Genomic DNA, 25,244 nt, shown 5'->3' with positions numbered 1-25,244 from the left:
GATCCAGGATGGACTCCTACAGACGGTAAAGACCAAAGAAGAGCGGCGCCAAACATAGAGCAGTATCGTAAGGAAAGCCAGAGGGATAGAGATCCTCCCCCCAAAATATCGAACTACTCACAAACAAGGCGTGTGTGTGTGTGTACATACACACACACACACATATATACATACATAACACATACTATACTGTACATGCATTGGAGCCAATTGAAGCAATATTTTTACTGTAAATAAATATTTAACATTCCATTATATTGCAAATAGCAAAATATTTTCTATGTATTTATAAATATATATTCCTATATACAGTCCTGGCCAAAAGTTTTGAGAATGACACAAATATTAATTTTTGCTGCTTCAGTGTTTTTAGATCTTTTTGTCAGATTTAACTATGGTATACTGAAGTATAATTCTAATCATTTCATAAGTGTCAAAGGCTTTTATTGACAATTACATTACAATTATGCAAAGAGTCAATATTTGCAGTGTTCACCCTTCTTTTTCAAGACCTCTGCAATTCGCCCTGGCATGCTGTCAATTTATGGACCCAAAATTTCAATGTTTTGTTACCCAAGCCACTTAGTTATCACCAAACTGTTCTTGGATGGTTGGAAGAACTTGCTCTTGGGAGGATGTTCTTTCTTTATTCATGGCTGTGTTCTTAGGCAAAATTGTGAGTGAGTCCACTCCCTTGGTTGAGAAGCAACCCCACACATGAATGGTCTCAGAATGCTTTACTATTGGCATGACACAGGACTAATGATAGTGCTCACCTTTTCTTCTCCGGACAAGGTTTCCAGATGTGCCAAACAATTAGAAAGGAGATTCATCAGAGAAAATGACTTTATCCCAATCCTCAGCAGTCCAATCCCTGTACCTTTTGCAGAATATCAGTCTGTCACTGATGTTTTTCCTGGAGAGAAGTGGTTTCATCGCTGCCCTTCTTGACACCAGGCCATCCACCAAAAGTCTTTGCCTCACTGTGCATGCAGATGCACTCACACCCGCCTTCTGCCATTCCTGAGCAAGCTCTGCACTGGTGGTGCCCCGATCCCACAGCTGAATCAATTAGAAGCTGGTCCTGGCGCTTGCTGGACTTTCTTGGGTGCCCTGAAGCTTTCTTCACAACAATTTACCCTCTCTCCTTGAAGTTCTTCATGATCCGATAAATGGTTGATTTAGGTGCAATCTTAGTAGCAGCAATATCCTTGCCTGTGAATCCCTTTTTGTGCAAAGCAATGATGACTATACGTGTTTCCTTGCAGGTTACCATGGTTAACAGAGGAAGAACAAGGATTTCAAGCACCACCCTCCTTTTAAAGCTTCCAGTCTGTTATTCTAACTCAATCAGCATGGCAGAGTGGTCTCCAGCCTTGTCCTCGTCAACACTGACACCTGTGTTAATGAGAGAATCACTGACATGATGTCAGCTGGTCCGTTTGTGGCAGGGCTGAAATGCAGTGGAAATGTTTTTTTGGGTGATTAAAGGGACAGTATAGGCCAAAAAAAAATTTCATGATTCAGGTAGAGCATGTAATTTTAAACAATTTTCCAATTTACTTTTATCAACAATTTTGCTTTGTTCTCTTGGTATTCTTAGTTGAAAGCTTAACCTAGGAGGTTCATATGCTAATTTCTTAGACCTTGAAGGCCACATCTTTTCAGAATGCATTTTAACAGTTTTTCACCACTAGAGGGTGTTAGTTCATGTATTTCATATAGATAACACTGTGCTCGTGCACGTGAAGTTATCTGGGAGCAGGCACTGATTGGCTAAACTGCAAGTCTGTCAAAATAACTGAAATAAAGGGGCAGTTTGCAGAGGCTTAGATACAAGATAATCACAGAGGTTAATAGTATGTTAATATAACTGTGTTGGTTATGCAAAACTGGGGAATGGGTAATAAAAGGATTATCTATCTTTTAAAACAATAAAAATTCTGGTGTAGACTGTCCCTTTAAGTGATCTGATCACTCTTCATGACATCCTGGAGTATATGCAAATTGCCATCATAAAACTGAGGCAGAAGACTTTGTGAAAATGAATGTTTGTGTCATTCTCAAAACTTTTGGCCAGGACTGTATATAGCTATATCTATATATAAATCATGTATATATGAAAGTATGAATATCTATTTGTGCAAAATACCATCAGATATATGTAGAAATATGTATTTATGAATAATAGAATATATCCTGCTATCTGAAGAACATTGGAATGTTAACTACTAATATTTTCATGTCAGGTTAGCACACATGAGCATATCGGGTTTGTGAGCAAGAAGCGTGTTTTTTTCCCCACTTTTTGCTCCATTAACTTCTATGGGGGAATAGGTTATTGCGCGCTCAATAATGTAAATTCGTCTTTTTACACTCGTTGGGTTAGCGTGCGAGTGAAAACAGTTTACTTTCAACTTGTAATATGTGTGCTCCACTTGTAATCTGGCTGTAAATTATTTCAGAATGTGAGTTTTCAAAAAACGGTGAAGAAAATATTACTAGTAGCTATTGTCTTAGATCTGTTACCTGCAGAGATGTCTGATGCGGTCTCCACTGACTGAATATTCTGTTCAAGTTCTCCTTGTGCTTCTGTGTTTAGATTTCCACCACTGTGACCTGTTAATTCTAATAAAGAAGGCAATTAGTTAATGTTGTTAAACGTATATAAAACACTCTTTGTTGTAATTTAAAAAAAGGCATTTTAAAATGATTTCATTTCTTTAAGAACAAAAACAAAACATGTTAATTTATATATATATAAATATTTTATATGAAAAAGTTAACATTGAGATATATAAATTGATATATAATTGAGGAAACAATTATTCTTGACCTTTGAATGTGTTTGTATTATTTTTGTTGAGTATAAAATTAGTTTACAATCAGACAGTTCATTAGTTCACATATGAGTGACTCACTGTAGATTTGCTCTGTGTCAGTCACGTCAGTAGTGTTTGTGCATTTCTTGAGTGAGATATTTATTACTACACAGCATTACCTGAGCTCTCATTTCCTGGGATCTCCATAGTCCTTAGTGCTTGGTGAGTCTCCATCATGACGTCCTTGTAAAGCTCCTTGTGTCCCTCTATATACTCCCACTCCTCCATAGAGAAATACACAGCAACATCATCACACTTTATAGGCACCTGAAACACATAAAACCCATTCAGCACTAACACAGGGACTGGTTCTGTCACACACTTTTACTGACAAAGCCAGGGTAATGTTACTGAGAACATGCAGAGACACAGACAGAAGGTTGGAAATACACACAGGGCCAGATGGGTCAGTAAATGGCATCACTGTGCCCTGAAGCTGGTATACTGTCACATTCCCAGCAGTGCTTTCCGCTCAGTCAGTGAATGCTACTGTTGGCGGATAAAGTTACTGAGAACATGCAAAGACAAACAAAAGATAGGAAAACATACACAGGGTCAGATAGGTCAGTAAAGGGAGTCACTGTCAAATGACTGATATAATGTTTAATTCCCCAGCACTACTTACCTCTCTGCTCTGCCGGTGAATGCTGCTGTGGGAGGACTTCTTCTTCACAATGGCATACTCCTGTAAAATTTATATAAAAGAAAATCATTAGATTCTGATTCCCTGGACTAACAGTTCTCCAGTTCTTGTTTACTTCTAAATCTCTTTAACCCTTTCCTGTTGGGGTTAAAGTGTCTACATCAGAACAACTGTTCCGATGTAGACAAATTGAAATCACGCGATCGTGCATACGATTGTGAGATTTCAATTATTGGATTGGGTCTGGGGGGCGTCCCTAAAACCCTAGGAACGCCGCCCTCCAGACCGCGATCAAATTCAGGAAGCGCAGTAGGCTTCAGGACAGCCGTTGGCTATGACGCTCTATTCCGTCATAACGGCTCTAAAGCCCAGTGTAATTATGACGGAATAGGACGGCATAACGGCGTTAAAAGATTAAATTAAGGGGTTTACTTCACAGTCTTGACCACCACAAAGGAACATAGAAGACAGAATTACTTTGTGGGACATCTATGTTGTGAAGATCCTGAAGACGTAGGACATTAACTTCAATCAAGAATGAAGACATTGCAGGGCCGTTGATAAATAATACTGTTATTATTATCATTCTTTATTTAAATAGCACCAGCATTTTACATTGTAATGTAATTCTGTATAGCACTATCATAATCATAAGGGTACAATACAATAAAAAACTGACAATGGAGACATTATCCAAGACTACACAATGTATATTACTACACTTACAATGACAAACAAACAAAAGGAGATTAGCACCCTGCCCTCGAGAACTATCAGTTGCAGATGCACTATTGTAGATGCACAGATGGGGATGATACCCAAATCTACATCTCTGCACCAGAGCTACCACCTTCCTTACTAACTCTTGTCACTAACTGTCTTTCTAATATTTCATCCTGGGTGTCCTCTCACTACCTTAAGCTAAATCCCCCAAAACTAAGCTTCTTATTTCCCCCTTCTTCCAAAATCCCTACCCCCAACTTTCTCTAACTGTTGATAATAACACCATTACCCCAACCCCGCATGCCTGATGTCTTGAGGTCACACTAGAATCAGATCTCTCTTTCACACCCAACATCCAGTCTTTGGCAAATTCCTGCTGCCTCCACCATAAAAACATCTCCAAAATTTGCCACTTCCTCACACAAGACACAAGTAAAACTTTAAAGGGATACTGAACCCACATTTTTTCATTTCATGATTCAGATACAGCATGGAATTTTTAAGCAACTTTAGCAAATGTACTCCTATTATCAATTTGTATTCACTCTCTTTGTATCTTTATTTGAAAAAGCAGGAATGTAAGCTTACGAGCCAGGCCATTTTTGGTTCAGCACCCTGGATAGTGCTTGCTGATTGGTGGGTACATTTAGCCACCAATCAGCAAGCTGTACCCAGGTGCTGAACCAAAGATGGGCTGGCTCGTAAGCTTACATTTCTACTTTTTCAAATAAAGATACCGAGAGAACAAAGAAAAAAATTATAATGATGACAAGAGTAAATTAGAGAGTTGTTTAAAATTGCATGCTCTATCTGAATCATGAAAGAAAAAAAAATTGGGTTCAGTATCCACTCTCTCATTTCCCATCTTGACTATGGCAACTCCATCCTCCCTAGCTGCCCTCTATCTCCCTTACAATCCATAATAAATGCCTCTGTCAGGCTGACCTTCCTTACACTTCGCTCCTCATCTGCTGCACTTCTCTATCAGTCCCTTCACTGGCTTCCTCTAAACTCCAGAATAAAACATTACATCCTGACTCTAACTTTTAAAGCTCTTAATAACACAGCTTCACCCTATATCTCCAACCTAGTCTCCAGATACTCTCCCTCCCGCCCACTTCGCTCTGCTCACGACCTCTTTCTCTCTTGTTACCTCCTCACATTCCAGTCTACAAGACTTCTCCAGACTGACCCCTATTTTGTGAAACGCTCTGCTTTGCTCAACACGACTCTTCCCTAGGACACTGAATCTTTCATGATTCAGATAGAGCATGCAATTTTAAGCAACTTTCGAATTTACTCCTATTATCAAATTTTCTTCATTCTCTCTGTATCTTTATTTGAAAAGCAAGAACGTTTAGATGCCGGACCATTTTTGGTGAACAACTTGGGTTGTTTTTGCCGATTGTTGGATAAATTCACCCACCAATAAACAAGTGCTGTCCAGGGTCTGAACCAAAAATTGTCTGGCTCCTCAGCTTTTATGCTTTCTTTTTCAAATAAAGATAGCAAGAAAACGAAGAAAAATTTGATGATAGGAGTAAAGTAGAAAGTTGCTTAAAATGGCATGCTCTATCTGAATCACAAAAGAAAAAATTTGGGTTCAGTGTCCCTTAAAAGACTTTACTGTTTAGAGATGCATATAATATACACTAACATTTTGCTAGATTAGTTCCTCTCCTCCTTTAGCTATCCCCTTAAACCCCCTTAGCATGTAAGCATACAAACCTACATGCTTTGTAGATCACCTTCATGAGAGATGATTTACAACAGTGAAAGTCTTGGCAGGGCCCTCTCTCCCTTTGTCTCCCATAATTGTCACCTTGCATATTAGACCTATGTTTTTAGTGCTGCAGAAACTGTTGGTGCTCTACAAATAACAGACAATAATAGTATACAGAGTGAGCTACAGTTAGCGAGGCTCTCAAGCTTACAATATAACCTTTGGGTGAGGTCTAATTTGGGGAACACAGAGTTGAGTCTTTGAGTGATAGGTGTAGTTGGTCCTGCAAGATAGTGTTCTATAATTTTTGGTTTGTTTTGGGTAATATGCAGGGAGAGCCTTGAGATTTGGAGGAAGCTCATGCCAAGGAGCTCATGTAGTAAGGCATTGAGTGGTTGGAATTTTAATGATAGTAGGGTCGTGGGGGGACCTTGCGTGCTAGGGTTGTTTCATTTTACAATGAAGGATAGCACAGAGGCCCCTGGGTGCTTGGGAAGGTTTCAAAGTGAAGAGCTTTGCACAGGACTGAGTGCTGAGGGGGCATATTGTAGGCTGACCATATTGCCACTTTAAAAAGGGACACATATGAAAAATAACATGTGTCGGCTGTTTAAAGAAATGCTTTGAATAATATTCTGTTATAAAAACCCTGACATATGTATTTTTCATGTGTGTCCCTTTTTAAAGCGGCAATATGGTCAGCCTAGCATATTGCAATGGAGGGTTGTGCAAGAGACCTTGAGTGCTGGGGGGGTTGTTTGATGAAGTTAGTGCAGGGACTCATGGGTGCTGTAGAGGTTCAGTTAAAAGTTGTGCAGGTGCCCCTAGGTGCTAGAAAGATTTTGTGATGGGGTTGTGCAGGGGCCATGGGGGAGATTTTGCAGTGAATAGTTGTACAAGGGATGCCGACTACTAAGGGATACTTTGCAGTGGAAAGTTGTGCCCTGGGGAAGTGCAGTAAATAGTTGTGCAGGGGGCCTAAGGTGCTAGGGGGACTGAGGAAGGTTTTGCACTAAGTGTAAATGAGAGCCTGGGTGCTGTGCAGGTGGCCATGTTGATGTAAGCCAAGTTGAAGTTGATGAGGATTAGAAGCAGCTCTCACCTCTCCGGTCAGCAGGCAGATGATGCTCAGGGCCTGACTCAGGAACTGCTCTGCCATCTGTTTCCTGTATTTGTTCATCTTGTTCTTTGTCAGTAACTGAGTCTGATGCTATAAATGTGACACCTGCAAAAAAAAATGAAGACAGCAAAGATGAGAGATGTGAAATAATCAGAGCCCTTCTTGTATTTATAATATGGTATGGAGAAGGAGATGATTATGTTATATGTTTATTTCACTTATGCACAAACTAATTATACACATATAACCAGCTACTACACACCTCAGCCCCCTCTTCCTCAAATACAGCCTTTAAACTTTTATTATAGTAACATTCCAATCTCTTGTCTCCCCTTCGACCCTGTCTCAAACTACACCTCCCCCGCTTACTTTATAACCAGGATTTCTCACCTTACCGTTCTCTTTCTTACAGCTGCAACTCTAACTACACAACTTACCCTGCTTTGCAAGCATTAGCCTTCCAATCCTCCCTCGTGTTTACCTTAATATATAAACACCTCCAGTCCTAACAGCAATTAGGTGCAGCTGTCACTAATAATCCAGGATAGAGACACTACTTCATTTTCACAGCCTCTATACTGACACTTAACCACATTCTGTTACTCTTTTCCAATCCTCATTTGCTCACTTACTTCACATTTATTCTTATTGTTTGCCTACGTCATTACTCACTCTCAGTTCACCCTGCCTTATATCAGACATATTTCCCTTCTCCCTTAACTTCTGTGTCCATTCCCTCTCCTTTAGATTGTAAGCTTGAGAGTCTCTCTACCTGTAGGCCACTTTGTATTACTACTACTGATTGTGCTCAAGGGCAGGGCAATCCTCTCCTTTTGTATAACTCAATTATTGCACCTACAACTGTAATGTACCCCAACGCTGTACTTGCTTGTTTGTGTATGTAATTCATCCCTGAAATGTTTTATTATTACTTGTATAGCGCTGCATAATCTGCTGGCGCATTATAAATACCTGATAATAATAACGCAGCCTCCTTCTTTCCCCCCTCTTCCTCAGACAGCCATCTCCTCACCTGCTCAGCCCTATTTCCTCACACACAGCCCCTCCACACTCTCTAAGCCCTCTCTCCCCTAACACAACCCAAACATCACCCTCTCAGCCCCCTCTTGCTCACACACACCCTTTATTAACCTATTAGCCCCCCTCTCAACCCTCCTCTCCCTCCCTCATACAATTCCCTTCTCACCCCCTTAGCATCCTCCTCCCCACACAGCCACCTCTTTATCCCCTTAGCCCCCTCTCCCTCACACAGCCCTTTCCTCACCCTCTAAGCCAACTCCTCACACTCTCAGGCCCCAATCCCTAACACAGCCCTCTTCTCATCCCCTCTTTCCATAACAAAGCCCCTTCCTCACCATTTAAGCAACCTTCTCTGTCAAACAAAGCTCCCTATTTACCCTCTTAGACTCCTTCTGTATACTCTTTTTTGCCCCCTTCCCTCACAAAAACCCCTCCACAGCCTTCTTCTTCACAAAGATATCTCGTTACCCCTCAAACTTACTCACAAAGCCACCATCTCAACCTCTTAAATCTGCTTTGCCAAACACAGCCCCCTACTCACCCTTTTAGCCCCTTGTCCCTCATAAAGCCACCTAATTACTCTCTAACCATCCCTCATCTAGCCCCCCTTCTTACCCTCTCAGGCTCCCTTTTCCTCAACAGCCTTCTCCTTACTATCCTTGCCCCATCACTAAACTCCCTCTTAACCATTCCAGCCCCTTACTCCCTCACACAACCCTATTTCCTAACACACAGCCCTTTCTCACCCTCACGGGTCTCTTCCTTTTAATACCCATCTACCCCTCACACAGTCACTTTCTCACCCTCACTTGTCTCTAACATGTAAAACCCCATTACCCCTCACACAGCCACTTTCTAGCCATCAGTACTAATTAAACAACCCCAATCCTGACTCACACAGAAACCATTCTCACACCTCAGACAACAAGCGAATCCCGTTTGCTGTTACACTGCCTCTCGTGTGGCGCATAAAACAGATAACTCACATAACAGTAGTGTATATAACACAAATTCCGGCTAGACTACCGATTATGTCACGGCAGTCATGTGACTAAAGCCGATTGGGATCTAGTCGCAACCGTTGTAGTTCTTTCTTCACTCAGATTTCCGTGTCCCATACAAGTGACGTCACGGCAGACATGCTGAGGGACAGAGTACTTCCTGTTTCCGGCAGTCTGCTTCAACTATCCAGGTCAGTAAATCAGTCATATACTAATATATATAATGAATGTGTGTATAGTATTATGTGTTTGTAGTATGTAAGTGTATAACGTGTATAATTCATACCCAGTATGTTACCTTAAAATTACTGTTTTTTTCCCTGGCAAATCTGCTGTTAAAAATCCTTTGTGCCTTGATCCCCCCTCCCCCCACATTGTTTCTTTAGTTCTGAAACCTAAACTTATTAATATTAACCAAATATATCTGCCCCGTGTTGCTTGCTAAATAAAATGTTCTGCATGTATCCTGTTTTTGCTGCCATTTTTCCTTCTTTTTTTTTCTCTACCCCTCAATTGTATCAGATTAAAACTTAAACTCATAACTGAGGTGCAGAGAAAAAACAAGGCAAAATATATTAACAAGTATATTGGCAAAGTATTTTCCAGACTGTCTTTAGTATATTCACAACAGATGTTTTCTTCTGCTTCTTTTTGACTGTGACTGAATCTATGTTTGTACCCATGTGACTGTCCAAGAGTGCATAAGAGTGCTTGTGTGTGTGTGCATCAGTGCTTGTGTGTGTATGCATGCATTAGAGTGCTTGTGTGTGCATGCATTAGAGTGCTTGTGTGGGCATGCATTAGAGTGCTTGTGTGGGCATGCATTAGAGTGCTTGTGTGTATGCATTAGAGTGCTTGTGTGTGTGTGCGCGCATTAGAGTGCTTGTGTGTGTGTACGCGCATTAGAGTGCTTGTGTGTGTGTACGCGCATTAGAGTGCTTGTGTGTGTGTGCGCGCATTAGAGTGCTTGTGTGTGTGCGTGTGCGCATTAGAGTGCTTGTGTGTGTGTGCGCATTAGAGTGCTTGTGTGTGCGCATTAGAGTGCTTGTGTGTGTGTGCGCATTAGAGTGCTTGTGTGTGTGTGTGCGCATTAGAGTGCTTGTGTGTGTGTGTGCGCATTAGAGTGCTTGTGTGTGTGTGTGCGCATTAGAGTGCATGTGTGTGCGTGCGCATTAGAGTGCTTGTGTGTGTGCGCGCATTAGAGTGCTTGTGTGCCCCAAGGCAGAACATTCAGTGATCCGAGATGTCATCGCAGAAAATGCAGCATGTCTGCAGAAAGAACAGGACACATGCAGGCACTGTTAGCGCTTGAACTTTGTTGTGCTGCTCCACATTAGACAGTTCTCTTCAAACAGAGCTGTGCTCTGGCTGCACTGTGCTAAGGAAAACTTACAAAGTGCTGTTTGAAGTGAGCAGTCAAATATGCAGTAGCGCTGCAAAGCAGCAGCGCAGTGCTTGTTGACTTGCTCTCAGAGAGAAAAAATTCAAACCCGCACCCTAGCCTTTCCCAGTCTGCAAAGCTGTTTATTCTGAATGTAAGATGTTAGTATGAGCTTTGCTGTGTGTGCGCTTGAGAGTGCTTGTGTGTGTGCGTGAGAATGCTTGTGTTTGTTTGTGTGTGAGTGCCTGTGTGTGTGTGTGTGAGAGAGTGCCTGTGTGTGTGTGTGTGTGAGAGAGTGCCTGTGTGTGTGTGTGTGTGAGAGAGTGCCTGTGTGTGTGTGTGTGTGAGAGAGTGCCTGTGTGTGTGTGTGAGAGAGAGTGCCTGTGTGTGTGTGTGTGTGTGTGTGAGAGTGCTTGTGTGTGTGAGAGAGTGCTTGTGTGTGTGTGTGTGTGTGAGTGCTTGTGTGTGTGTGTGAGAGAGAGTGTGTTTGTGTGTGAGTCTCTGTATGTGAGTCTATGTGTATCTTTTTTTTATGGTACTGGGGAGGTATGTGTAAGTCTCTGAGTGTATGAGTCTCTGTCTGTGTGTATCTATGTGTGTAGGATACTTAAAAAGAGCATGTTACGAAATAGGCAGTGGTCAGATTGTCTCAGGACAGCCTTCTGCACCTAGTACATGTCTACCGGTGAATAACAGTATAAACAAACACTTTTTCCATTCCTGTTCCTCCCCCTAATGTTTTCTGTCACTATCCATTTCCAGGTTATGGCCTGCAGCAAACCCCCTTTGAAATTTGCGCTAGTTTAGCATTGTTTTCATAGCCTTGGTCTTACAATTTTTCTTTACTTGTTTCATTTCAGCAAGACACTAGCAGTCCGCTATTAATCACTCCTCCACCTGCTGAGGGACATTGTTCAGTTCAGGTTTATCTGTATTAGAAATAACAAAATGTACTGCTTTTTATTAAAAGTTTGTGTGGGGGAAGTCATTCATCCTGAAGCATTAAAGAGACCCACATTTTTTATTTCATGATTCAGATAGAGCATGCAATTTTAAGCATCTTTCTAATTTACTCCTATTATCAAATTTTCTTTGTTCTCATGCTATCTTTATTTGAAAAAGCAGGAATGTCAGGTTAGGAGCTGGCCCATTTTTGGTTCAGCACCTGGGTAGAGCTTGCTGATTGGTTTGCTACATTTATCTACCAATAATCAAGCGCTACCCAGGTGCTGAACCAAAAATGGGCCGTCTCTTTGACTTTGTTATAGGGATGAATGCTTGTAAACAGTATTTTTACTTTTCCAGCTGCATTTTATCATGGAAACCGTTAGCAGATAATTTATACATCGTACATTTCTATAGCTGAAAACTAAAACCAATACAAAAGTAATATATTTTCTAGTCTTGAAGATACAGCAGTGTCACAAATACTGAAAACACATTTAATCAATCTATAAAATGCATTACTATAAGGATATTGTAATATGGATAGAGGTAACATTTTAATAAATTATAAATGATACATAAAGTAGCTTTCAATTTTGAAAATGAATGTATGTAGGATGTATTTAAATCATTAAAGGGGCACTAAAGCCAACTTTAAAGGGATAGAAAAATAAAAAATGAAATGTGCATCATTGCATTTCAGTATGAATCAGATGCAGAGAGTCGGCAGCGGCTTGTATGATACTAATTACGTCTTCACAGGCACAATACTCACCATCTTCAGTTCTGAACACTGGTGCACCAGCCCTCACAGGATATGTGCGTATGTTACTAGAAGCATTTTGTGCTAGTGGAAGAGTATATTGCAATACCCCCATGTACATTTCAATTGTGACCTTTCTATCCCTTTAAATTTTCAAGATTCAAAAAGAACACACAGTTTTAATCGAATTTCTAATTTACTTCCATTATCAAATATTATACAAGATTTTTATATGCACACTATCAGAATCACCAGCTTCTGTATGTGCACAAGCTTTTCACACTATCAGATGCACCAGCTTCTGTATGTGCACAAGTTTTTTATATGCACACTGTCTGAGCCTCCAGCTTCTGTATGTGCACAAGCTTTTTATATGCACACTGTCTGAGCCTCCAGCTTCTGTATGTGCACAAGCTTTTTATATGCACACTGTCTGAGCCTCCAGCTTCTGTATGTGCACAAGCTTTTTATATGCACACTGAGCCTCCAGCTTCTGTATGTGCACAAGCTTTTTATATGCACACTGTCTGAGCCTCCAGCTTCTGTATGTGCACACGCTTTTTATATGCACACTGTCTGAGCCTCCAGCTTCTGTATATGCACAAGTTCTTTATATGCACACTGTCTGAGGCTCCAGCTACCGCATATTTAAATAATGTGGCCCAATTATAATAGTGGATATTCGGGAAAGCCATCCCTGTGTCCTATTTACTTGATGTTAGCTTTATCAAAGATACTTGTGGTCTTTTACCTTGCCAGATAAAGTGAGAGCATAAGCGATTACACTGACTTATGTCTTTCCTAAGTAATAGTAGAGGCAGGTTTTGAAGCAAATATAATAGCTTTGGAAATAATACTACTTTAATTAAAGTGATTTGTGCCGATAAAGAGAGAGGTAAATTTGTCCACTGTTCTAGCTTCCTTCTGCAATAGCCAAAAAAAACTAAGGAAGTTAAGTGCATACCACCGTAGTGGGTTAGGACTAAGATTTATTCCTAGATATTTAAAAACCTGGACTTCTTTAAAAGGATGACTATCTGAACTAGAAGGAGTTTTAACAATCCAAAGTAATTCGGATTTGGTTGTAATAACTTTATATCCCGAGATGGAACTATAGATGTCTATAATGTGGGTTAAATGGGGGATACTCTCGTAAGTATTACTAAGAAAGCTCAGAATATTTTCCTTATATGAATCACTTTCAGTTCCTCTCTCAGATAAATCGCAAAAGGCTCCAACGAGAGGTTAAAAAGGAGTGGCGAGAGAGGGCACCCTTGTCTAGTACCTCTGTTTAACTGAAATCTTTCAGATGTTTCACCATTGATAATTAGTGAAGAACAGGGATTCTTGTAAATCATATGAACACATTGCTTAAATTGCCCCTCAAATCCAAATTTATCCAAGGAGGTAAACAAATGATCCCAGGATATTGAGTCGAACGCCTTTTCGTTGTCAACTGTAAGAAGTGCTAAGTCGTTTTTACAGTATACCTTCTGTGAATTAGAACTAGTCCAAAACCAATCCAGGATCAGTTTCACTTTATGTAGGTTTTTAACCGAGCTTTGACCTGACATGAAACCTACTTGATCTTGATGGATTAAAACATCTAATTATTTTTGTAGTCTCTTTGCTAATCTACATTAAGTAGTGATATAGGCCTGAAAGAGGCAGGGTTTTTTGGGTCTTTATCCTTTTTTTTTAATATCAGTGTAATATTTGAAGCTGTAAAATTATAGGAACATTCTGTATTATCCTGATAATATTCATTGAACAATTTGTACAAAATCGGCGTTATTTGATTCTGGAGAATCCTATAGAATTCAGCAAGCAAAAAGTCAGGGCCAGGCACATTTATTCAATTTAATCTTCTCAATACTTTCCTTAACCCCTTAGTGACCAGAGCACTTTTCCATTTTCTGTCCGTTTGGGACCAAGGCTATTTTTACATTTTTGCGGTGTTTGTGTTTAGCTGTAATTTTCTTCTTACTCATTTACTGTACCCACACATATTATATACCGTTTTTCTCGCCATTAAATGGACTTTCTAAAGATACCATTATTTTCATCATATCGTATAATTTACTATAAAAAAAATGATAAAATATGAGGAAAAATGGAAAAAAACACACTTTTTCTAACTTTGACCCCCAAAATCTGTTACATATCTAAAACCACCAAAAAACACCCATGCTAAATAGTTTCTAAATTTTGTCCTGAGTTTAGAAATACCCAATGTTTACATGTTCTTTGCTTTTTTTGCAAGTTATAGGGCCATAAATACAAGTAGCACTTTGCTATTTCCAAACCATTTTTTTCCAAAATTAGCGCTAGTCACATTAGAACACTGATATCTTTCAGGAATACCTGAATATCCCTTGACATTTATATATTTTTTTTTAGTAGACATCCCAAAGTATTGATCTAGGCCAATTTTGGTATATTTCATGCCACCATTTCACCGCCAAATGCGATCAAATACAAAAAATTGTTCACTTTTTCACAAATTTTTTCACAAACTTTAGGTTTCTCACTGAAATTATTTACAAACAACTTGTGCAATTATGGCATAAATGGTTGTAAATTCTTCTCTGGGATCCCCTTTGTTCAGAAATAGCACACATATATGGCTTTGGCGTTGCTTTTTGGTAATTAGAAGGCCGCTAAATGCCACTGCGCACCACAAGTGTATCATGCCCAGCAGTTAAGGGGTTAATTAGGGAGCTTTTAGGGAGCTTGTAGGGTTAATTTTAGCTTTAGTGTAGTGTAGTAGACAACCCCAAGTATTGATCTAGGCACATTTTGGTATATTTCATGCCACCATTTCACCGCCAAATGCGATCAAATTAAAAAAAACGTAAAATTTTTCACAATTTTAGGTTTCTCACTGAAATCATTTACAAACAGCTTGTACAATTATGGCACAAATGGTTGTAAATGCTTGTCTGGGATCCCCTTTGTTCAGAAATAGCAGACATATATGACTTTGGCGTTGCTTTCTGGTAATTAGAAGGCCACTAAATCCTGTTGCGCCTCACACGTGTATTATGGCTAGCAGTGAAAGGGTTAATTAGGGAGTTTGTAGTGAGCTTGCAGGGTTAATTTTAGCTTTAGTGTAGAGATCAGCCTCCCATCTGACACATCCCACCCCCTGATCCCTCCCAAACAGCTCCCTTCCCTCCCCCACCCCACAATTGTCCCCGCCATCTTAAGTACTGGCAGAAAGTCTGCCAGTACTAAAATAAAAGGGTTTTAAAAAAAAAATGAATTTTTTTTTAGCATATTTACATATGCTACTGTGTAGGATCCCCCCCTTAGCCCCCAACCTCCCTGATCCCCCCCAAAACTGCTCTCTAACCCTCCCCTCTGCCTTATTGGGGGCCATCTTGGGTACTGGCAGCTGTCTGCCAGTACCCAGTTTACAATAAAAAGTGTTTTTTTTTCTCTTTGTTTTTTTTTTTCTGTAGTGTAGCTTCCCCCCCCCCCCCCCACCCACAGACAAACCCCCACCACTTTGCTGATTATTTTATTTTTCGATTTACTTAATCTTTTTTATTTGCACATTTTCTGCAGTGTAGCGGTTCCCACCCGCTCCCTCCCCGTGCACGCGCCCGCCCCCACCCTCCCGTGCACGTGCGCGCCCCCAGCCACCCCCGCCCACGATCCCGCCCCCCTTCACTTCCACAGGGCCATCGATGGCCGCCACCCGCCTCCCGGTCCGGCTCCCACCCACCAACTCAGGTAGCCACCGATCTCCGGTGCAGAGAGGGCCACAGAGTGGCTCTCTCTGCACCGGATTACTTAAAAAGGTTATTGCAGGATGCCTCCATATCGAGGCATCACTGCAATAACCGGAAAGCAGCTGGAAGCGAGCAGGATCGCTTCCAGCTGCTTTCCACACTGAGGACGTGCAGGGTACGTTCTCAGGCATTAACTGCCTTTTTTCTGAGGACGTACCCTGCACGTCCTCAGTCGTTAAGGGGTTAATTTCCTCCAGGGAGATAAATTGATTTAGTTCCGCTAATAGATCCGGAGATATCTTTGGGGTTTTGATGTTTTGCCAAAATTGTTTTTTATTTTCGGAGTGAACCTCTCTTTCTGCATATAATTCTTGATAGAACTGGAGAAAAGCTTCTTTGTCACCGTTAGTAATATATCTCTGAGATCCTACTTGAATTGCCAAAATTCTATTATTGGATCTTTTCTTAGTAATACTTGCTAGGTATTTAGCTGAATGTCCTGTGTAACCTCTGTACAATGCTTTCTGTCTCAATTCATCATGAACTACTATTTGTTTCAGAATTATATCTCTTTCTGTCTTTGCTTTAATATATTTATCCCAGTTTTGTTTATTTGGTAATACAATATAGGCTTTATAAGCATTCTTAAGGGCATTAGCTAGTTGGGTTTCCCTTTGTTTATTCTTTCGTTTCCATTTACACATATAGGCTTTAATTTCTCCTCTTAGGAAACATTTTGCAGTTTCCTAGAAAATTTCTGGTTTGTTTATATAGGCCTTGTTAAAATTAAAAATTTGATCCATTTAGCTTGAATCCAGTTTTTAAATTTAACATTATGGAGGAAATACCTGGGGAAGAAAAAAGTTAGAACATTCTTCAAATCTTTTCCTAAGCTAGATTTAATGGCCAGGGATATAAAATCATGATCTGATAGTAATATCTCTGAAATATCAGCAACTAAATCTAACCCACACAACTTATCGGAGATTAAAAAAAAATAAAATTCTTGAGAACGTCTTATGACTTTTGGATTCACACGTATAAGTTCTCAGATCAGGATTCTGTAGGCGCCATATATCTTTGACCATGTCAAATTAAAATCCCCCACTATAATTAAATTTTCTTCTGGATATATGGATAATTTGGAACTAAGATTTTCCCAGAATTTTTTATCTAGGGTATTAGGACCATAAACATTACAGAGAGTTAATGCTGAATTATTAATCTCAACTTTTAATATTAAAAACCTCCCTTCCGGATCCACCTCCCTCTGTAAAACATTATACACTAAGTTCTTATTGAATAATATAGCCACCCCTCTCTTCCTATTCCCACTTGGGGTTTGCTAGCACCTCACAGACCCATTGGGTCTTTATTTGGGAATTTCTGGTGCTTTAAGATGAATCTCCTGCAAGAAGACTATATCTGGATTAAGTTTCTTTGCTTGTTTCAAAATAGATTTCCGTTTAATTGGGGAGGTGATCCGTCCCACATTCCATGATAATAATTTTATATCACCGCCGGTCATGGGATAGAGAAAGAGAGAGACAAAAAAAAGGACCCCCCCCCTCAAAAAACATGAAGACGTGTATTCCTGCACATATGTACATGCTTTGTACATTGGTCGACTTTGACCATAACTTTTCATAAAACAAAAAATAAAACAATAAACTATCATACTTCAGATTCTGCTATGTTATTCAATCCTTCTTTCATCAAAAAAAAATGTTGTACACCTTGGATATCTTTTAGGACTTTGAGTTCACCATTAAATGTTACTGAAATTTTTGCGAGGTACATTAATCTTGCATCAAATTTTTCATTTATTAATTTTGAACAGTATGGGGACATTTCTTTATGTTTCGCAAGGGTTTCTGCTGAAAAATCTGAGAATAGTAAAATCTTATAGTGGCCTAACATAAAAGGAAATTTCCCTCTATAACATCTAAGTGACTCAATCTTGTCTTGGAAATTTAATAATTTAACTATTATAGCTCTAGGTCTGGGTGTCCCATCTTTGTTCATACACAAAGGGCCTACTCTATGTGCTCGCTCTATTTTTAATGGATTATCTGTTTGGAGGCCTAGTAGTCTAGGGAGAGTGTAAGAGACAAATGCTATCAGATCTTCAAACTGCTCATTCTCTGGTAAACCTAGTATCCTAATATTATTGCGTCAAGCATGGTCCTCCATCTCCTCAAGCCTTGTCTGAATCACATAAATTTTATGCTGATGCTTTAAGAGGGAATGCTCTTGGCCGTTGACTCTGTCCTCCATATCTGAAATCCTAGCCTCAGCTTCCTCAATTCTGGTGTTAAACTGACTTCACTTGCTAGAGTGATCATCTCTGCCTTTAATGCATCAAATTGTGGGTTAATTATTTCAGCTAATGTATTTGGATAAGCAGGTTTGGTGTTTCTGTATTCAGGGTGGTAGAAGTGTTAGCTTCAGGTGCATTACTTATACTAGTATAACATTGTCTAGTATTCTTCTTTGTGTTTCGGTGGTATGATTGGAGAATTGTGTTTAGTGTGTGAAAAAAATATTTCCATGTGATATAAAACTGTGAACTCGAGGGGTGCTAAAGGCAAAAATAAATAAATAAAAAAACCAAGAAAAATAGAAATAAACAGAGCAAGAAAAAAAAAAGAGAAAAATGTGGAAAAGTCTCTCTTTCTCTCTTTCTTTCTCTCTTTCTCTCTCTCTCTCTCTCTCTTTCTCTCTCTCTTTCTCTCTCTCTCTCTTTCAGCTGTGAATCACCACCTATCCCTACAGGAACCACCAATTATATTATAGTCTTTACTCAGTTATCAGTATAAGAGAGTTTTAATACGTTTTTGAGAGCCTTCTGCGCCACTTAGTGAACAAAATCACTATCTCGTTCCAAATATAGAGCACATTGATATACGCAGTACTTCGGGTTCTCTAACAGAATTTATAACCTAGTATGACTCAAATAGAGAAAGTAAATACCTGAAGGAAGGGATTATATTCTATCTTAGGGTACTTGTTCACAGGAATACCATCACTAATGCTCAAATTAAAAATAAAGATTTCCTACTTAACATTTCTATAGTACCTAAAAAAGAACCCCCCCCCAAAAAAAAAAACAAGTTACTGGGTGTAACAATCTCTCGCTATCCTAGACTCAGCTTTTGTTTGTCAGCATAAAGGCTGGCCCCAGGTGACTATCCAGAGCAGATTACTGATATTTTAAGCCACTGGGTCTAATGCTCTAGGCTCATTAAAAAAACTGTGATTTACAAAATCATTCCGCATACAGCATCACTTCTGTGAGCTCTTAACTATATGGCAGCAGGATAGTGATCCATCCCTGACAACAGCTTAACTATACACTATATATACAGGAAACAACATAAATAGTTAGATTAGATGTTCCAGCACTCAGGACTTGTCATCTATGGGTCCCCTTTTTTCTTTGGTGTTATGAAGAGGAGAAAAAAGGACCCAAGCAATTTAGTAAAAAATTGCCACTTAAGTCATACATATAAAATGCAAGGAGAAAGGAAAAAATTTCAGCAGACCCCGTGTCCCTTAATTCTCTGAAGGTTCATGCATATGTTAGTTAAGACAGGTACTCCTGAATTTGTTGAGTGTTCCTTTGTAGCACAGTCTTACTCTTCCCTCTTAAAAGAGGGAGAAAAATAGTTTCCAGTATAAAAAAAACCCGAAGCTCCTTAAAGCTAATAAAGACAGCGTGTATTCGTAGATTTAGAGACAATAATACTCATGCAGGTTAATGTTCAATACATAACATAACATTTCTTTGGCACAGCTTATACTGCATTGTATAACGACCAGCTGTTGGCAGCCAATGCACGCACTGTGGAAGCACTGCAAACACTTTGAGGATACCATTAATTGCCCTATACACTGTAACTCCCAAGCAGTTTTGCTGTGCTTCAGTTTATATCAGCAGAGCGTCCCATGCTTAAACTCCTGGATTTATGTTTAGCCGCTATGCCGAGCCCCCAGCAACTGATATATTAGGCAGATTTAATAACACACAGTGGATAGCATGTGCATAGGATACTTGCGTTTTGCTTATCTCCTGTTGGATCTCCAGTAATCGCAGCCAGGGACTACTCACACCTCCCGGATACTGCTAGCTGGTCCAGACACCTCCAGACAGCTGCAGGAACGGACTGCAATGAGCGATCTCCAGATGACCTCGCTAGTACGGCCTTGAGGACTTCCGCGTTGTATCCTTACAGGGAGTGCAGAATTATTAGGCAAATTAGTATTTTGACCACATCATCCTCTTTATGCATGTTGTCTTACTCCAAGCTGTTTAGGCTCGAAAGCCTACTACCAATTAAGCATATTAGGTTATGTGCATCTCTGTAATGAGAAGGGGTGTGGTCTAATGACATCAACACCCTATATCAGGTGTGCATAATTATTAGGCAACTTCCTTTCCTTTGGCAAAATGGGTCAAAAGAAGGACTTGACAGGCTCAGAAAAGTCAAAAATAGTGAGATATCTTGCTGTAACAATCTGTTATTCTCTTTTAACAAAGTTAAAAATATATGTTACTTCTTCACTGAGTGTATGCTGCCATAAACTCCCAATTATCATATCTTAGATGTTAGGATTTAGTATGGTAGCAATTTATCTGAATGGATTTAAATGGTGGAAATAACACAAGTTGTAAGTCTTAACAAACACATGTTATCTTTGATAATAACAGATAATGAAATAGTAATTCTTGGTAAGATTTCATAACTGGCTATCAAGATGTGGATATGTACTTGAAGCAAGATATTGTTCATACATAAAGTTAGCGTTTTAGAAAGTTTGAACAAGCAGGATAAATATGGTTCAATCAAAGTAGAAGTGATATTCGAATGAATAATATTACGCATTGATTTCATAACGATATGCTGAGTCTAAGGTCATTGAGAAAAAAGTCATACCTTAAAGTTGTAATAATATCTTACTGTGCCTTAAGGAGTAAAGGAGGATCGAGTAGAACTTTGTGTTTGCAAACACGGAAGCATCGGTCTTTAGGCGCGCAGACTACAGCTGATCTGAGCAGAGCGGGAGCTGCGTAGCACATCCAGCTGATCAGTGAAGAGCGGGTGACGTCACCAAGTTCCGACTTAGTTCACGGAGATAGTTGCAGCGCTGTTGTAGATCCAATGGTTAATCAGGTTACAGGTTGAATTAATAAATATAACATCTTTGTTCCTAAACACTGTTCAGATGTCACACTAAAGTGGAGGTATAAGGATTGAAGAATTAGTACTGAAATTAGCAATGATAACTTTAGGCTTTAAATGGATAACAGAAATAAAGGGAGCAGCAGTACTTCCCTCAGTGATCCAATAATCAAGCAATGAACACTGGAAGTAATGATCTTAAATAGGGTGTAGGAATGGGGAGGAGATTTGACTTAAAGGCAAAGTTTGGAAGTCAAATCCTGACAGATCCCCCCTGTCAAGAGCCCCCTCCAGGCTTCCGAGGCCCAGGCTTCAAAGGATAAGCGGCATGGAAAGCAGACAACAAATCCGGGGCATGTAAGTCACGAACAGGTATCCAGGAATTCTCATCAGTATCATATCCCTTCCAGTGAACAAGATATTCTAGAGTTCTGTGACGTCTCCGAGAATCCAGTATGTCATCAACCTCATATTCAAGAGGGTCTGTGATAGACATTGGAAAGTCACTTAGGCGCGGACAGTCCTTACCCAAATAGGGTTTCAGAAGCGATACATGAAAAGATGGATGGATATGCATTGTAGAGGGTAAACGTAAAGTCACAGCATTTTCGTTTATGATTTTCGATATCGGAAATGGTCCAATAAATTGGTCTGCTAGTTTTTTACTAGGAACTGGCAATTTTATGTTTTTGGTAGATAACCAGACCAGATCATCAATTTTATATACAGGAGCTGGTTTCCTTTTTTTGTCAAAGTAATACTTCTGAGTGGTTTTAGCATTAAGTAAATGTTCTTGCAAACTTGAAGTGACTTCCCTCAATCTGTCAGTATATTGGGAGACTGATGGAGATTCAGAACACTTTAGAGAAGACGGATAAGTGCGAGGATGATATCCGTAAGTTGCAAAAAAAGGTGAGTATTTGGTTGAACTGTTCACTGAATTATTATACGCAAATTCTGCATTAGATAATAATTCAAACCAATCATCCTGGTGAGATGAAATGAAACACCTGAGATATTGTTCAAGAATTTGATTAACACGTTCAGTTAATCCATTAGATTGTGGATGAAAAGCTGTAGTGAATTTTAAAGTAATCTGTAGAGTTTTACATAGATATCTCCAGAATTTTGAGGTAAACTGTGTTCCTCGATCCGACACTATAGATGTAGGTAATCCATGTAATTTTATGACATGATTTTTAAAAGCAATAGCTGTTGTATAAGCAGTGGGAGTTCTTTTCAATAGGATAAAATGTGCTAATCTAGTGAAATGATCAACTGCAACCATTATGGTATTATGTCCATGTGACAATGGTAGGTCAACAATAAAATCCAAAGATATTATATCCCACGGTTTTTGGGGAATGGGTAGTGGAGAGAGAAACCCATAGGGTTTATGATGTTCTTTCTTTTTGGTTGCACAGATCTGACAATTAGAAATGTAATCATGAACAACCCATTTCAAATGGGGCCACCAATACATTCGCTTAATTATTTCAGTTGTTTTTTCAACACCTGGATGTCCTGCTAAGGGGGTTTCATGATGCTGCTGAATGATCTGATTTCTTAGAGAGTTTGGTACGTATATTAAGTCTTTGTGCATGTAAAGACCTGTTTCTGAATCTGTTATGCAGATAGGAGGAATTGCTTTATCTGCTTGTTGAGCTTGATACAAATCAGAAGTTGTTATGGTTGTGAAACCAATTATTTTAGAAGAAGGAATGATATGTGATAAAGTATCATTGTCTTCCTTTAATTCAAAAGATCTTGACAGAGCATCTGCCCTAATGTTTTTTGTTCCAGGGATGTAAATAAGTGTGAAATTGAATTGGTCTAGAAACAAGGACCATCTTACTTGTCTGGATGACAAAGTTTTATTTCTTTTGAGGTATTGTAAATTCCTGTGGTCAGTGTACACCTGAAATGGTACACTGGTTCCCTCAAGGAGGTGTCGCCAATGTTCCATGGAGGATTTCATTGCCAATAATTCCTTATCACCCACGGAGTAATTTTGTTCGGCGGAGGTTAACCTCCGGGAGTAATAGGCAATAGGATGAGGTATAATATCCTCTTTTCTTTGCTGAGAAAGAATGGCACCAATCCCTACGTTTGAGGCGTCTACTTCCAGAACATAAGGTGTCTCTGGATCAGGCAACCGAAGGATGGGTGCTGTTGTGAATTCTTTCTTTAAGCGAAGAAATGCTTGGTTAGCTTTTTGATCCCAATCAAATTTTTTCTTTCCTGTAAGTTGAGTGAGAGGTTGTACAATTGTGGAGAAATGGTTGATGAATTTTTCTGTAAAAGTTTGTGAACCCTAAAAATCTTTGTAGAGATTTTATTGAAGTAGGTATGGGCCAATTTTCTATTGCACTTAATTTATCTTGATCCATTTGAATTCCTCTCGGGGATATAATATATCCCAGAAACTTTATTGTGTCTTTGTGAAAATGACATTTTTCCATTTTGGCATAGAGTTTATGTTCTCTTAATGTTGCTAAGACCCATCGTACATGTTTCATGTGTTCAGCTAATGATTTTGAATATATTAGTATGTCGTCAAGATAAACTATTACACAAACATCCATCAACTCTTTAAAAATTTCATTAATGAAAAATTTAAAAGTTGCTGGAGCATTTGTCAAGCCAAATGGCATGACATTGTACTGAAACAAACCATACCTTGTCTTAAACGCAGTTTTCCACTCATCCCCAGATCTCATCCGAATTAAATTGTATGCTCCTTTTAAGTCCAATTTCGTGAAAATAGTTGCGCCCTGGAGACGCTCAATTAATTCTGGGATGAGTGGTAAGGGGTATCTGTTTTTAATAGTGACTGCGTTCAAAGCACGATAATCTATGATTGGCCTCAAAGTGCCATCTTTGTTAGTTACAAAAAATATTGCTGAAGCTATGGGGGAAGATGATGGTGAAATAAAACCTTTTTTCAGATTTTCATCTAAGTAATCTCTTAAATGTTTTAATTCTTTATGTGATAAAGGAAATATTTTTCCAGAAGGTACTTCAACCCCAGGTTTTGTGTCTATAGGACAGTCAAAATGCCTATGTCTCAGCATTTTTTAGATTGAATACATCATTGTAGTCGTTATATACTTCAGGTAGTTTGGAAGTGATCTGTCCTATTGTTACATAGGGATAGCATGTGTTCTGACAGTATTGAGAATCAAAAGTGATGTTGTTTGTTAACCAATCAATTGATGGATTGTGTTTTTGTAACCATGGGAAACCAAGTATAATAGGGTGTATTGAACTGGGTATGATATCGTAAGATAAATATTCTTTATGACCATCAGGTGTTATGGTTAAGAGTGGTATGGTATGATGTGTAATAGGACCTTTTAGAATCTGTGAACCATCTATGACTCTCACAAAAACTGGAGCAGATTTCTGCATAATTGGAATTTTATTTAACCTTACAACAGAATCTTCTATAAAGACACCATCAGCCCCAGAATCAATGATAGCTTCGTTCTGTACTTGTTGTTGGTCCCACTGTAATGACAAGGTAATGGATAGATGAGAGGATGTTTTGGTGTATTCAGAAGGACAGTTATTTGTCAACTTACCCTTCTTTTGGCGTAATAGAATAGGACAAGAGGTCACCTCATGGTCTTTGTTGGCACAATATAAACATAGATTTGCCAAGCGTCTTCTTTGTTTCTCTTCTTGAGTGAGGGGAGCTCTGATAGTGCCTATTTCCATGGGTACAGGTGCTGCTTGATATTTTTCTTTTTCTGGATAAGTTTGATATGGTTTTTTGGGGGTAACTTCTTGTTGATGTTATTCATATCTCCTTTCACGGTATCTCCTATCCATGGTGATACATACTTTGATTAAAGCTTCTAGAGTCTCAGGGAAATCTACTCTTGATAGCTCATCTTTTAGGTATTCAGATAAGCCCAACCGAAACTGGTTTTTTAGGCTTACTGAATTCCATTGTGAGTCAGTGGCCCATAACTGAAAGTCAGCTATGTAGTCTTCCACTGCTCGTTTGCCCTGTCGAAGGGATCTTAAACGTTGCTCTGCTGTCTGTTGTTTATTCACATCCTCATATAAAACAGCCATAGTACGAAAGAAATCTTCC

The 25,244-nt window shown here is 39.3% G+C and overlaps 2 protein-coding genes across 2 annotated transcripts in view; one reads left to right on the top strand and one right to left on the bottom strand.

Moving 5' to 3' along the window:
• Window positions 1-9,248, bottom strand: part of LOC128657868 (zinc finger protein 25-like) — a 202,093-nt gene extending 192,845 nt beyond the window's left edge. Inside the window, exons 1-5 of the mRNA XM_053712297.1 lie at window positions 9,119-9,248; window positions 7,074-7,196; window positions 3,508-3,567; window positions 3,002-3,149; window positions 2,530-2,628 (exon numbers count right to left, since the gene is read on the bottom strand). Of these exons, the coding sequence (XP_053568272.1) occupies window positions 2,530-2,628; window positions 3,002-3,149; window positions 3,508-3,567; window positions 7,074-7,151 (385 nt within the window). The 5' untranslated portion in view covers window positions 7,152-7,196; window positions 9,119-9,248. The remainder of the gene's footprint in view (window positions 1-2,529; window positions 2,629-3,001; window positions 3,150-3,507; window positions 3,568-7,073; window positions 7,197-9,118) is intronic.
• Window positions 9,249-9,279: 31 nt separating this feature from the next.
• Window positions 9,280-25,244, top strand: part of LOC128657000 (zinc finger protein 391-like) — a 132,036-nt gene continuing 116,071 nt past the window's right edge. The window contains exons 1-2 of the mRNA XM_053711215.1: window positions 9,280-9,324; window positions 11,375-11,437. The gene's annotated coding sequence lies outside the window, so the exon portion shown is untranslated. The remainder of the gene's footprint in view (window positions 9,325-11,374; window positions 11,438-25,244) is intronic.

Source organism: Bombina bombina, chromosome 4 (assembly GCF_027579735.1).
Source record: "Bombina bombina isolate aBomBom1 chromosome 4, aBomBom1.pri, whole genome shotgun sequence".
NCBI classification, from domain to species: domain Eukaryota; kingdom Metazoa; phylum Chordata; class Amphibia; order Anura; family Bombinatoridae; genus Bombina; species Bombina bombina.
This window is presented reverse-complemented; position numbering and strand designations above follow the sequence as displayed.